The sequence below is a fragment of the Cherax quadricarinatus genome, chromosome 61, assembly GCF_038502225.1.
Source record: "Cherax quadricarinatus isolate ZL_2023a chromosome 61, ASM3850222v1, whole genome shotgun sequence".
NCBI classification, from domain to species: domain Eukaryota; kingdom Metazoa; phylum Arthropoda; class Malacostraca; order Decapoda; family Parastacidae; genus Cherax; species Cherax quadricarinatus.
In genome coordinates, this window is record NC_091352.1 from 8530734 (window position 1) to 8546635 (window position 15902).

Here is a 15902-nt window from a genome sequence, read left to right on the forward strand (position 1 = left end):
TCTACAGAATATAAAAATATAGTGAATTTTTTTCCAAAGGATAGGACTGCATAAACATTATATACCAATTTTTTAGGGCATACCTGGAGTTTACCTGGAGAGAGTTCCGGGGGTCAACGCCCCCGCGGCCCGGTCTGTGACCAGGCCTCCTTAGGTCAGTGTCCCAGGATGCGACCCACACCAGTCGACTAACACCCAGGTACCCATTTTACTGATGGGGAAACATAGACAACAGGTTGAAAGAAACACGTCCAATGTTTCTACTCTGGCTGGGAATCGAACCCAGGCCCTCACCGTGTGAAGCGAGAGCGTTAACCACCAGGCCACCAAGAATGATGTAACAAACAAATTATTAAATTCAATAATATTAAGTAACACTAAGGTAGATCAACGATTTTTCCGTAAAGAATACATACTGCATTCTTAAAGTAAAGCTTTCCATCCTTCAGATAAGGGCCTTTATTCTGGACTCCCACAAGATTCCGTGAGCTATTATATGGTGCCACATAAAGTGTTAAATACTTCCTATATCAGGGGGTCAGTAGTACAGTATTCATCCTTAACTTTATTGAAATCTTTGTCTATGAACATAAGTGAGAATGTGAATGCAACATTCTGGATTTTTTAAACATCTAAAAGAATTTAGGATTACTTATCCTCAAAATTCTGAAAAATAAAATGTGATTGGACTCTGTTAAATGCGGGTTTGGAGTTCTGTGTACTAGTTTACAGGAGGACATGTTTGATCTTTTTCGCTAAATAGTATTAAACAAAAATACATAACAGTCTTATGGTGTGTGTGTGTGTGTGTGTGTGTGTGTGTGTGTGTAATATAATCAAATGAAAAGTAGCAAGCACTTTCGTGATATAAGAAATCTCGAAAGCGCAAAAATAAAAATAATGAATTTATAATCGCCTTCATGATTTCTCACATTGAAAATTAACCATTTTTTCACAGTGGTTACTTTTGCATGCATGCATATATATATATATATATATATATATATATATATATATATATATATATATATATATATATATATATATATATATATATATAAAACTCTTTAATTATCTTCGTTAGAGATAAATTGTAATTAAAGGGGTTAAAATTATTTCGTGCTTAGTTTCTGACACCTGATATATCTCCATTATATATGCAAAATAGCCACTAAAAATATGAAATTCCAAGCACTTTCGTAATTTCTCACATTTTTCAGGTTCCCTGATAATGAAAGAATTTACACGTGTGTGTGTGTGTGTGTGTGTGTGTGTGTGTGTGTGTGTGTGTGTGTGTGTGTGTGTGTGTGTGTGTGTATGTATTAACATGATTTGTTCCTATGCATAAATGTTGATAAATGGTGTAATATAAATCAGACAATGGGAAGGAGCAACAAGGAAGAAGAGGAAAGGACGGTAAGGAAAGTCCAGATATGGGAACAGAAGAGGAATTAAAATAAAGAGTAGAAGGAGAGGGTAAACATAGGGAAAAACAGTGGGGGAGAAAAACTTAGAGAGTGGAGGGAGAGAGGGAGAGGGCCAGGAGAAAATAGGGGGAGGTAGAAGGAAGGCCAGCAGATATCAGAGAAAGAGAGGAAGGGCCACGGAGAGAGAGGAGAGGGGAAGCGGGGGTGGGGGGTGGGTGGAGAACCAGTTGACAACGTGAGTGTCAATGGGGGTATATAAGCAGAGCAGTTCACCACACAAATCATTCACACGACCAGCAGCTCCAGCCTAACAACCCTACACACTTACAGCCATGTTCTTCAAGGTCTGCCTCGTTATCATGAAAATTCAGTTACCACAACAAACACAAAGATCATTAGTTATCAATATCCATTATTTGGAAATTTATGACTGGGCTGTTATCCTTGTTAATTTTTTTAGGGTAAAACAGTATTCCTTTTCTTCTGAATATTACAATTTTCTTCGATTGATTACAACACAGACAAAACAAAAAGAAATTTAAAACAAACTCATCAATAACTGAAGATAATGCGGTTTTATTCTGTATAAATAAATTACGTATTACAAACGCTTTGCTTCATCGAACAGTCGAGTACAATGATAATTCGCTATCTGTAATAATACACGGTTTATAAATATTGATATTTAATATTTATTAAGTAAACACAATGTTAACTCACGAGGGTTTATCTTCCCAAGGTGTGCTTAGTCCTGGTGGTAGTGGCCGTGACTATGGCTGACCCAGGTGACTATGGACCAGTTTATAAGTCGGTACGTACCTTTACCCGTTGTTGGTTCCGGGTATTATTGACCATGCCTACTGGTTTGTACCAGTACGTCTAAAATCACCGAACTCTTGGCCAGTAACTGACTTGTGTGATTCCTTTCCCGTGAATTTTCTTTACGTACTGATTTCGCCTCTGCTACTTCCACAATCATTTCATTGTATTTCCTTGTTACCTAAACAAAGTTAAGTACTTCCTAACATCCCTATGACTCCTGTGTTCTTCATTTCCATATTCCACCCGATTTTCATCATCGCATTTCAACCATGTCTATAGCTGTCCTAAGTATTCCACCTAATATTTTGTTTTTCATAATTGTCTCCCCCATTCTCTCACTCATCACTTTCTGTTCCATTATTCTCTCATACTGCACACCCTCTATATCTGAGTCCACACTTCTGAGTTATTCATAACATCCTGGTGCCTCCTTACGGTAAGCACCTTCCTCCTCCGTCTCATGAGTCTTTCGCCCCGCCCCATGTCAGTCTGTCATTAGTCACAATGGCGAATTAAAAAAAAAATGCAAACAATACTAAGCTTTGCACACTCATTATTTTTAAATATTATAAATATGTGCTTTAGTTTATTTTGCGAGTTATTACAATTTGTTTTAAGAAAACTTAGTTCAAAATACAGCCTTGACAAGCTTGAATCCACTCTCACTGGCGACCGTTCTAATGTTGATGTTTCGCGCACCAGGAGCCTCTGCCATACTATTACGACTACAACGTGCATGACGGCTACAAGGGCACCAACTTCGGCCAGCACGAGAAGTCCGATGGTAAAAATGTGTACGGTTCCTACACCGTTGACCTCCCCGACGGTCGCAAACAAAGGGTACGTTCCACTACCTCAAATTGTCTATGTTCAGTTCGCCTGTTGTATTACTATTCACACCCTGCAAAAATAGAATTTTATAATCAATTCTTAACACAATTCTCCTGCCGCAGGTGGACTACACAGCTGACCACTACAGGGGTTACGTGGCCAAGGTCAGCTACTACGGCAAGGCTCAACACCCTAAACACTACGGCCCTGCCATCACCTTCTTCAACAAGGGCTACGGATACGGAGGCTACCACTAACGACTAACTCAGGAACACTCCCAGCATGACTGATGTTATATTTTTGTAGGGTAATCGTGGAAGAATAAACGACAACAAAATCCTGTTCACATTTTTCTCAAACCAATAAAAATAAAGTAACATGACATGCTAATATCACGAGAATTACAATGTTCCACGCGACTTTCGGAGTGAAGGAACCGTCCTTCTTAACTACAAAAGTTTTCCAGAATTTCTTTATAGATTATACTATGATCATTCACCAACATCACCCCAAGGTTCTAGTGCCTACCCTCGCAGCTCGGCTTCGAGTCAAAGCTGTTGGTCCACATATCCATCACACTTTCCTTTGGAAAACTTCCACACTTGATTCGGCGATATTTTAGATATCTTCGGCTGGCAGGTTGTCTAGTCTTGCTTCACGGATGTTGACATATTCTCTTAATGTGCCTATGTCGCCCCTCTTTTCACTGGGTATATTTTACACTTCCTCCGGTATCTGTCACTATAGTATATTATAATGGAAGTGCGTAGGTTTGGGATTACTATGTTCCCTTCATACATTGTCAGGTATGCTTCTCTTGTTTGGCTCTCGAGAATAATTCCAAGTAATATGAGGCATTCCTAGAAGTTTAAATACTTTATCGACTTTATGTGAGCGGTTATCATCGAACAAAATTCTAAATGAGAGAATTCAAGTGAACTGAATTATGCCACCAAAGGATTTCTCTTGTTTTGAAAGTTCTCGTCCAACGAGTTATTTTACTGGCGTCGTAAGTTTCAGCTTCCTATGTGCGGGTTATTTGTGTTTTTTCTGGCTTTGCGGTATTCGCCTTGTGTTCTCAAAATGATGGGACATCTGATATTACTATAACCAAGTCTTTTTACATGTTCTTTTCGTTCTATGAAATGGTTCTCATGTGTTTGGTATCCAGTGCTTCTTTTGAAGACTTATCGATACCTACTTTTAATTTGTACATGTCTTCTACTGAAGAGACTTTCATGCTTATTTTGGTAAGACTAATAAGGGATGATACGAAGCCTCGTCACCGCTGTTTTTATCTATATCTGCTATGAGGATGAGAAACAGCAAAGACAACGGGATTTTATTTTCATTAATAAGATCTTGACATGTCACACAGGTTATTATACTCTCTCTATAGTCCTCAATAAATGAACAATTAAGCACATTGCTCGATCATCTGCGTGACTGCCAGAAGTACTTGTAACTACAACAGCAGTCAGTCTGTTCACATCTGCAAGCTGCTCCATAAACATACTTGTCTACGTTCATTTTGTCAGTGTGTTAAAGAATTACTCAGGCTCCCAATTGCATTCATATAATACGTTTCATTATTTACTCCTCTCCTAATATTATTCCTGATGTTAAGCACATACACCAAAGTCATATTCTACATTCTCCTTCATGGTATCTTTCTTGGCTAACGTGTCAACTTTATCATGGAGTAACCCAATGTGTGATGAAATCCATAAGAATTGTACATTAATTCCTTTTTCCCGGAGAGAGAATTCTTAAAAATCATCGTCAGACACTGGAACAACAGATAAACGAGAGTACTATACAAAGCATGTCTTGATTATCTCGACCTTGAGCACTGCCGCTTATGAAGAGCAAGCTCTGCCTATTCCCACATATTACCTGATTAGCCAGCTTCTAACATTCTGGAATCGTAAGGGTTAAATGATTTATAAAGCAAGGATCGTTTTGGTCACAGCCTATTAAAAAAAGAGACCGAGATTTTGCGCACCTAAATGTTCTATCCATGAGTTGTCTAGCCTATGTTAATTCAACATACTTTTAATCCTACGAGTGTCAAAACGCGTCAAAAAAAATAAGGCAAACTTTTTCGTTGAAGTGAAAACCCAACATACTGATTTTCTGCTCGTTTTAGCCTATTAAAAAAAAAACAGACTTCATCTCGTAAGTGCTTTAGAAAATTACACCCATGATGCCAAGAAAAACCTTCATAAATGGCAGGTATTACTACTGGACGCAGGTCTGGAGGTTAAGTGATATCCCTGGTATCTCAGCCTCCGCCACCTGATTGTTAATAAAGTGCAGGTGCATCATTCAGCAAGTTGGCCCTGTTATTCATTTCTCCCATGTTGTTCCATTCATAATATTGTGATTTCTGAGTCTGCAATAACATTATAATGTAGGGCTTTACTGCTGGACTAGAGTTAGTGTCGGGAACGATATAAAAGTGAAGTTAGCAGCAGGTAATGCTTCCATTAAGTTCTTTTGAGAACGTCAGTGGTCATCTGTGTTGAACATACGTCTGACAAGTTCCAGCCGCAATTATTCCCTTATGCAAAAAAAAAAAAAAAAATCACAAGAAAGTAATATAACTACAATGAAAGACAACTAAATTACAAGTAATTTTATGATGAAAGAACAATGAAGAAAATTAAGCAACAGGGATCTTATATACAGGATTTTTGCACCTCACACACGAATCTAATTTATTTATTTGTATACATCAGCAATGTGCTGTTGTGTGTTCTATATGATAGTTGCATGTCTTCACACAGGGCAGATTTTTTACATAGTATTAATATCTGAATGCCTGAGATGGGAAACTTCAGCAGTATTCCAGTAGAGGTTCCGTAATAATGGAGCATCAAGGTTTCGTTCCAGCAGAGCTAGAGGTATTATTACTTGGGAATTATCATCTCTCAGGTTGGCCTTTCCTCTATACAGCAGAAATAGAATTTTATGAAAATATCTCTTATCATAGAGCGGGGCAACATAAATTATATACAGGAAAGAAGAGAAAAATATGGGAGAAATTTGGATTCATTTATATATAAGAATACGTACATATATCAACATGGAAACAATGTAGATTCACTGAGAGGCGAGAGATGAGGCGGAGGTGAGGGAGAAGGGAGGAGATGGGAGGGTTGGAGAGAGTATAGGTGGGGGAGAGGTGGAGGAGAACCAGTTGACAACGTCAGTGTCAGCGGGGGTATATAAGCAGAGAAGTTCACACTCAAGTCATTCACACGACCAGCAGCTAAAGTCTAACAACCCTACACACTTACAGTCATGTTCTTCAAGGTCTGCCTCGTTATCATGACAACTTACAATTACCAAAACACACACACACACACACACACACACAACTCAAGAGAACAATTTGATATTACTCTCAGTGGTACTCGGATAAAATAATAGTATACATTTTCTTGAGAATATACCTTAATTGTTAATTTACAGGAGAAACTTAAATAAAATTAAGTGAAAACAAACTCATAAAAAACAGAAGTTAATGTGATATATTTTTATATACTTAAATAGTGTACATGCTTTTGCTGCAACGACTTGTTGAGCACTGTGATAATTCATCATTATCTAATAACCCACAACTCATGATAACTGATATTAAACATTTATTGACTCAACATTGCCTTGACGCATGAGGACTCATCTTCACCAGGTGTGCTTGGTCCTGGTGGTGGTGGCCGTGACTATGGCAGACCCAGGTGACTACGGACCAGTATACAAATCAGTACGTACCTTTACCTGTTATTCACCTGTTGATGGTTCCGATAATCATGACCCCGCGGCCCAGTCTCTGACCAGCTTTAATAGCCGAGGGTTTGGTCAGTCATCCGTGTGTGCGAAGACGAATTATCTCTCACTCATAGACAGTAACCACACTACTCTCCCAACGCCGCTATTTTAGTCCACTTACCGAGTTCGCCTCTATACTTCCATATCCAGTTCCTTCCACTTCCTTAACATCCAAACTAAAAAGTACTTCGGATCCCAGTGACTCGTCTGTGATTTTAATTTCTATCTTGTCTCAATGACCTGTATTTTTGCACTGTCCATAGCCTCCATATCTATTCCTTGGAGAATATTTTATGTCGTTACCATATCTCCACTTAATATTCTCTTTCAGAGTAGTCAGGTTCAATTCCTTCAAAGTCCCCTCACACTTCCCTTAAACTATACATCACTGAGTTCTGAGATTTTAGTTGCAAAGCTTCACATCGTTTCAAGCTTCTGTTCACTTGGGTAAATAATCTCCTCCTCTGTCCCCTTGGTCTGCTTCCCGGATGTCAGTCTCCTTGACCACATTGTCAATACCACTGACTATCTCCAAATTCACATTCATATTTCCTCTGGTTATTCCGTCCTCAACTCTGTTAAACTCTAGCTCTTTTAATATTTAATCAAAGTTCATGACCTTCAACAACCAGAACAGTCGGGTGGGAAACATTTTAAACTTTTGAGCATACGAAAGTTTGAAGAATCTGTTGGCGCAGCTTACTCTAGAACTGGCTTTGCATATCATTAAAAAGCATCCTGAATAACACCTTGCTTCTGCTCCTTAAAATTGACCATATCTTTGCTAACCTATCATTGTTGCTTTTATTTAGTTTTAATACACTTATCTACAAGTGTCAATTTATCTAGTGATCCGCTAAAACTGTTTTAAAACAAAAAGTGTAGTAGTTCTGAAGTCACTCTCAGTGGAGAATGTTCAAATGCCATGTTTCTCGCACCAGGAGCCTCTGCCATACTATTACGACTACAATGTGCATGACGGCTACAAAGGCACCAACTTCGGCCAGCACGAGAAGTCCGACGGTAAAAATGTGTACGGTTCCTACACCGTCGACCTCCCCGACGGTCGCAAACAAAGGGTACGTTCAACCACTTTAAACTATCTGCACTCAGTTTGGATACTCCTGTACTAATTTTACCATCCATAAAATACAGTTTTGTCAAATGATCACATAAATCTTCTGTTGCAGGTGGACTACACAGCTGACCACTACAGAGGCTACGTGGCCAAGGTCAGCTACTACGGCAAGGCTCAGCACCCTAAACACTACGGCCCCGCCATCACCTTCTTCAATAAGGGCTACGGATACGGAGGATACCACTGAGCACCAACCCGGAAACACTTTCTAGCATGATTGATATATCTTTGTAGGGCACACAGCGAAGAATAAACAATAATAATGAAATTATGTGAACATTTTTCTCAAAAGTGAATGAAACGGTTTGATTCGCTCCCTTTGTGTTGACAGAGGAAGATGAGCCCTTATGGAGTTCTGCTGACAATACTGGAGAGAGGACACAACTCGCAAAACAAATTTAATTTGTTATTAAGACGTTTCGTTAGTATAAACTCTAGACTATATAAAGTTTTAAGAATGCGAAATGTCCCAAGAAAAGCTTGTTCCGCAACGTGTGTCCTTTCTTCAACTCTTGTGAGTTGTGGACATTGTTGGGACTATGTATATAGCTGACACATTCCTCTGTGTCGTCCTGATAATTACATACTTTCTAACATCGTCCACAACTTCAGGGCCGACAACTTCTCAACAAAGATTATAATCGTTGCACTGATTAACCCTAACAAAGGTCAAACAGACGCTTTAGTCCCCATCGTTGTTGGCTTAGGCTATTTTCGTTGATGTAATTATTGCCAACTAACAATTAAGAAATAAAAATTTTGGCATAAAATTATACTGGGTATGTGTGTATTATACACACACACACACACACACACACACACACACACACACACACACACACACACACACACACACACACACACACACATTGTCGTGGTGGAAATCATCATGGATTTTTGCGAATTCGGCAAAATGATCAATGCTGCCATGGTGACATTTATCAGATCATGTATCAGAAAAACCTAAGAGTAACAAACCTAAAAAAAAAAAGGACTATTACGAATTCTTAGCCTATTTGGATGGTGGACTATTAAGGGTGCGTGCGTATTAGTTGTTTTGCAAATCCTACAAAGCTCGGCGCCTACAAAGGAGAGTGCTATGTTATTGCAGTCAATAAAAACTCATAACACAGAATATTTCTAATTACATTTTTTTGACAAAGCCAGAGAGAAAAATACATGGATGTAATTACAATGGTGACAAATGTTGACAGACTTCCGGACACAAAGTCAGACAGATCTAAGGCTATGAGAGACTAAACAAAAAATATGCTACGGAAAATACTCGGGTTTTCTGCAGAGGGAGAATGATATTTGCCCCAACTAATTTTACGATAGACAAAGAGCATGGCGCTTCTGGTATCCCTGTGTCGTTCAACAGTGCACACTCGTACCTGTCGTAACCAGTGGCGCTTCTGGTATCCCTGTGTCGCTCAACAGTGCGCACTCGTACCTGTCGTAACCAGTGGCGCTTCTGGTATCCCTGTGTCGCTCAACAGTGCGCACTCGTACCTGTCGTAACCAGTGGCGCTTCTGGTATCCCTGTGCCGTTTAACAGTGTACACTCGTACCTGTCGTAACCAGTGGCGCTTCTGGTATCCCTGTGCCGTTTAACAGTGTACACTCGTACCTGTCGTAACCAGTGGCGCTTCTGGTATCCCTGTGCCGTTTAACAGTGTACACTTGTACCTGTCGTAACCAGATTGTTTTAGTCAGTTTTTCATCTTGGGAACAAACATTAATTTAAATTATTCCGAAGACACTTCAAAACACTCCTTACCAACTACTGCAAACTGCTCTTTCTCGTAGCTTATGTAAAAGAAAAGTGTTTCACACTAACCAACATTCCTGTTTCTGAAAGCCACTCTCACCTCGTGATTTCTTTGTTGCTCATGTTGGATACCCCTCTCTCCGGGACTCTGGTCAGAAGCTTAGATCTTCTTTCCCTCTTCAAAGCATGCGACATTCTTCACCATGGCATAAAATTCCACTTTACAAACATCCTCCTCCTCATTCTCTCTTCTTTTGCACTGAGAAATCTAACTGATGTTCTTAGTGTCTACAGAGTGGATGTGTTAATACACAGCTGCTGCTCTCGGGTTAAAAAAAAAACTTTTAAGCTTAATAGAAAACTGCTGTTTTTTTGGCTTTTACAAAATGAATATATACGTGGAGAGCGAAAGGGAGGACTAGTAAAACATTCTCCCTCATATATCCATCACGAGAGATATTGTGGATTCTATTCCCTTGTGCAAACCTTATTCATCATAATAACTAACTAGTGAACTTTTCGAGCGACCTACGAATCAGCATCTTCTTGGAATTTAATATAACCGAACTTGGGTTATTTTAGTGGCACCTTTCTGGCCGTTATTCAAACCGAACTTGGGTTGTTTTAGAGTAAGTTACGTTAACGGGAAGGACGTTATCTAGCCGGCTGTTATGACCAACTCGCGGGGAGGATAACTCCAGAATGAGCAACAACTGGCGATAACAAACTTGGAACACGATTACAAATACATGTGGAAGAAAGCGACATACATTTTGAACAGTGCGACAAATACAAATGGAACACGAAAACAAATATATGTCGAACAAAATAAAAAATATATGTATAATACTTTGATAAATACATGTGGTTCGAGGTAATAAATACACGTGAAACAAAGTAATAAATATACTTGGAACAAAATGAAAAAAAATATTGTAACAAGGCGACAAGTAAACATGGAACAAGATGAAACACACACGTGGAACAAGGTGACAAACGCAAGTGGAACATGGAGAAAAATACATATGGAGCAAGTTAACAAGCACCCGTGGTACAACACTAAAAGATACCCATGGAAGAAGGCGACCAATGAGCTGTACTTACAAGTTTCCAGTAAATACAAGGATTAAATTACCGCGTAACGGCAGTGACTGTAAATGGAATTACTGTACTGAAATTATAGCACACAGTGTAAGAGTTTGTTACTTTTAATTATATATATATATATATATATATATATATATATATATATATATATATATATATATATATATATATATATATATATAACATTTATACCACAACTAACGTATGACAAAAAATATTAAATAAAATAACCAGTAAATAAAACAGTAGTAGCCTATAAATTAAATGAGGGGAGAAAAAGAGGCACACACACACACACACACACACACACACACACACACACACATATATATATGTATATGCACAGAGTAAAGAGAAAAAACACACACAAAGAGCAAAAACAATTGCAGTAGTGTTTTTATAAGTTGTAAGAGTGTCAAGTAGCAGAGCAGTGTTCACAATACAACAATGACCAGAGAACACAATAGATAATGACCTTCCTTGCACCGCCATATTTTAGCGAAATTCTCAAGTCTAGTCACACTGAGCTCAGCGATATTTTATTTCATACCGTCATCATAATACTCTGGCAGTGGTAATAATAAAAAAAAAACTATCAAATTTGAGCAATTATTTTTCCTATATTATATCATTAAATTTCTTTATATTTTGTTCCAAGTCTCACGGGTATCTATTATAATTATACTTTTTTGTTTAAAACAAAATTAATTCTTTATATTTATTTTATTTCAAGCTCGAGTTAAAAAAAAATTTCAAGATAAAAAAAAGTAAATAACTCAGTACCTGTCGTGATTTTTTTGAAGTATATAAAAAATATAACAAAGGCATCCAAATTTTTCCTCTATCAAATAAATTTCTGCATTTATGAATTACATTTCGTTTATGCTTTACTAGAAAATTAAATTTACCTATATTTTTATCTTGGTATATACTCTGAGTTTAAATTAAAGTACTTAATCACTGAAGTACTAAGAGCGACTCCACAATATCGGTCACTCAGTTCCAAAGTCTATTCATGATTAAATTTCGCGAACGAACATTTCAGCCCTTCTAAGTTTCTATTAGCGATACATTACCCCTTTGTTCTATAGCCTTGTTTTCCTCTGCTGCGACAGTTCATGGCGGTTTGATCAATCTTGTTTTCGAGGTAAATGAGCATACAAATCTTTGTTTCTTACACAGCGATTCTGGAGTCATGGCATCACGCGTTAGAACAGCTCCGTGATGGAGTCGCCTAGTTTCCTTCGGAGTGGTCGACTCATAGGTACTGGCGAAGCCTCGTAACTACCGTCGAATGGCTATACAGATTCCTAAACTCTTAGCCCTCCACCACCTCGTTTATTTTGTCCTACTTACTCACCATCTGGGTTTTTAACTGCCATCTCTATTTCCATATATGACATTCCTCAACTATGGGACTAGTATGTTTTAAAACTTTTAACTTCTTCAAGCTTCTGGACGTGTTTGATGAGGTGAAAGCTTTATCCTTGTGCCGCGTAATGCAAGATTTGCCTGATATGCTAAGTTATATACTAAGTCCTTAATGGTAGGCTGTTCTAAGATTGACTAGCCTCGTATATATAGCCGAACGTGTAAGTTTGATGTACGAAAACAGATCAAACTGGGCGGCCACTATACAAACACCACGAGAAAACTGGGCACCCCCACAGCAAGAGCACGTTCTGGAGCTCCTAAACAGATCTCAAGAAAAATTTTGGAAGGCTCACAGGAACAGCAGACTCGGGGAAAACGTAAATGGCCAATGCTAACATGGGAGAAAAGGGTCCAGGTGAGTTGGGAGGGAGCGGCCATGATGATTTAGAAGAGGTATCCTGGGATATTGGGAGGGAACCAGATAAAAGTTGGGGAGAAAAGTTTTAAAATTTACCGAGCGCTGGGACCAATAGGTCATTCAGAGCTCCCCTTAATAATACGGTATATAAACAAAAATACGCACAACACATACTTACAAGCTATAGGCCTCCAAAATATTATCATTCATTGTAAACAGCAGAAGATAAAGCTATACTTACTCTCATAGGAAATTAATATATTCCACATCGGCTAAAAATTAATCAGACTGCTAGCAACACAAGATTCCTCTAAAATTTCGCCTCACTTTCACAAAATATCGATGTAAAACATACATTCGAAGCCATTAACGAATCGTTAAAGTCCCACGGTTTGTAGAACACCACAAACAATATATAGGGTGGCAGGATCACCCGCAAGCAGGTAACCGTGGGAGGTTACACTTAATGTGTAAGGAGGGCCAAATATTCACATCTTGCAGTACGCTGTACAGCATGTTGCCCTTACCTATGTAGGGCCCACCGTGCCAGTCACTTCCTGAAGAACAAGAAGATATACATCTGGCCCGAGAGATCGCTAACGCAAAAGCAATCGTATCATACAAAAAGCAATTCAAGAACTTTAGAAAAAAGCAAAATACTTTTTCATAGATGCAAAGCCAAGAAAAACCTTTACGAGTATTGTTCCTCTAGGCGGTTCGCACACAGATGACAGCAAAATCTGCGAAGAGAAAATACCTAATCCGTAATTCCGTGATCCTATCGATGCCATGAGAGTTTCGAGAGTTTTCATACTTCCTAGCTCGGCCCTGGACCAGGCTCGTTTGGTGTTTGCCTGGTCAACCACGCTGTTGTTGCTGGCGGCCCGCTGGCCCACATATCCCACACAACCTAGTTCAATTTCCAGTTTTTTTTTCTTAAATTCAGCCCATCCCACAAGCTGAGGGCCTGTGGCCGCTAGCACAAACAGCCTGGCTGACCAGGCGGTCAACAGGGCCGGGATGCGAGGATAAGAGAGATTCTGAAACCGGCCACAGGTAAGACAGATATGAAGCAGAAAGTTACTGGAGAACAGGAGTGGAATATCTAGGAAAAGTTGAAAAGGGTTGGACAGGAGATTTGGCGGGGCCAGACATGTAAACTTGAAAATGTCAAGAGACTTGGGAGAGGGGGAAGGGGAGAAGGAGATTTGAGAGGAAGGTGACTGGGAGAGTTGGACGCCCTAGCCACGTTCAGGTAGTGTCAACATCATCGGGTATATAAAGTGAGCAACTCACCACAGCAATCAGTCAATCGATCAGCAGCTCCAGAGTAACTTTACACACACACACAACATGATCTTCAAGGTCTGCTTTTATGTGAAACAAGTCCGATGCTGAATCATTAAGACATTATGTTTTACTATAAAAACTACCCACCAATTAAGTTATACAACAATACAGAAAAAAAGTGATTCTTTTACGAATAAATTTACTGATTTATTTGTTCGCACGTCTTCTGAAAAATCACACAAACGAAACAATCTTAAAAACTATTAATTAATAATTACGATCCAAAGCGATTGTGACAAAGGGATGGGTCACTATCAAATTCAGAGAATATTTAATATTCTTAGCAGGACCTTGACTAAGAATGACATATCTTCCCCAGGTGTTTGTCGTTCTGGTGGTGACGGCAGTAGTTATGGCCAACCCAGGTGACTACGGACCAGTCTACAAGTCGGTAGGTGAATGTTTGTATGTGTATTTACAATATCAGTGAAAACATTAATTTAATGACAATTCTGCAACCGTTTGTTTTTAATCATTCATTACAACTTTTTTCCTCCCTAATCCTGCACATCTATAACACACACACACACATATAGCTGTCTATTCCTTTCATCTTCGATCAAAAACATATTTATTAGTCCATATTCGTAGCTCAAGTACCTTTCATTAGATAAGAGACGTCCTTTTTTTTATTTTAATTCATAGTCTTGTTTGTGGACGCGTCGATGCACACGTGTGCGCAAGCCTTGTCATGAGCCATTGTAAGTTCTAAATATATACAACCTACGAAAGTCTAAAGTTAATATTTCTCGCACCAGGAGCCTCTGCCATACTACTACGACTACAATGTGCATGACGGCTACAAGGGCACCAACTTCGGTCAGCACGAAAAGTCCGACGGTAAAAATGTGTACGGTTCCTACACCGTCGACCTCCCCGACGGCCGCAAACAAAGGGTACGTGTTCACTCCGAACATTCAGTTCAATTACTGTTTACTGTAAATATCAGAAAATTACATGGTCTTAATGTTAGGAGATAACATAAGACTTCTGCCGCAGGTGGACTACACAGCTGACCACTACAGGGGCTACGTGGCCAAGGTCAGCTACTACGGCAAGGCTCAGCACCCTAAACACTACGGCCCCGCCGTCACATTCTTCAAGGGCTACGGACACGGAGGATACCACTGAGGACCAACCCAGAACACTCCAGCACTAATGACGTTATATTTTTGTAGGGTAAACGTGGAAGAATAAATAATAACCACTACACAGTGTCTGATTCTTACAAAAACTGAAGTGAAGCAAATCCTCCAAGACAAACTTGTGTACAAGGCAGGTGATTATTACAACACAAGTGCAAAAACATCATACCCAGAAACCACAAAAAAAAAAAAAAAAAAAAAAAAAAAAAAAAAAAAAAAAAAAAAAAATTATATATATATATATATATATATATATATATATATATATATATATATATATATATATATATATATATATATATATATATATATATATATATTTTTAACAATGAATCCATTAGTAATGAAAAGTGTGATTTGATCCAGCATGGTACCGCGAATAATGTATTCACTATGTATACTGTACACACGTCTTAGTTTATCTTTACATAATGAAGCATGTTGTATCGTAAGGCATTTATGAAGCACGAATTATTCTCATCCTCCAATAATCTTCGGTCATCATGGACTACTGGTCATGTTTATTATGTTATTAAGTTTGCCTGGCGCAGCTATTGAAGTTACGAGCACAGGGTTAAAGCCTTTGCATATCGGTTAATTATTAATGTTTATAAATTAAACATGTATAAATACAAAAATCAACTATAGTGTAAGTGCGTCTATTTATTTTTCAAACCTTACGTTC

At 38.6% G+C, this 15902-nt stretch overlaps 3 protein-coding genes across 4 annotated transcripts; all 3 read left to right on the forward strand.

Moving 5' to 3' along the window:
- Positions 1-1699: 1699 nt before the first annotated feature.
- On the forward strand, positions 1700-3420 carry LOC128699265 (larval cuticle protein A2B-like). Its single transcript, XM_053791865.2, has 4 exons — positions 1700-1771; positions 2167-2238; positions 2952-3089; positions 3203-3420. Exons 1-4 carry the CDS (start codon positions 1760-1762, stop codon positions 3335-3337), a joined length of 357 nt encoding a protein of 118 aa, XP_053647840.1. The 5' UTR covers positions 1700-1759; the 3' UTR covers positions 3338-3420.
- A 2917-nt stretch (positions 3421-6337) lies between these two features.
- Positions 6338-8320, forward strand: LOC128699264 (larval cuticle protein A2B-like). The gene is made up of 4 exons (XM_053791864.2): positions 6338-6398; positions 6778-6849; positions 7856-7993; positions 8105-8320. Exons 1-4 carry the CDS (start codon positions 6387-6389, stop codon positions 8237-8239), a joined length of 357 nt encoding a protein of 118 aa, XP_053647839.1. The 5' UTR covers positions 6338-6386; the 3' UTR covers positions 8240-8320.
- Positions 8321-14016: 5696 nt separating this feature from the next.
- Positions 14017-15299, forward strand: LOC128699262 (cuticle protein 21-like). 2 transcript variants are annotated; one of them, XM_053791863.2, is made up of 4 exons: positions 14017-14087; positions 14392-14463; positions 14831-14968; positions 15072-15298. In XM_053791863.2, exons 1-4 carry the CDS (start codon positions 14076-14078, stop codon positions 15201-15203), a joined length of 354 nt encoding a protein of 117 aa, XP_053647838.1. In that variant the 5' UTR covers positions 14017-14075; the 3' UTR covers positions 15204-15298. The 2 variants fall into 2 exon arrangements, with proteins under 2 accessions (XP_053647838.1, XP_053647837.1); XM_053791862.2 differs by lacking the exon at positions 14017-14087 and having other exon boundaries at positions 14359-14463; positions 15072-15299.
- The last annotated feature ends 603 nt before the right edge of the window (positions 15300-15902 follow it).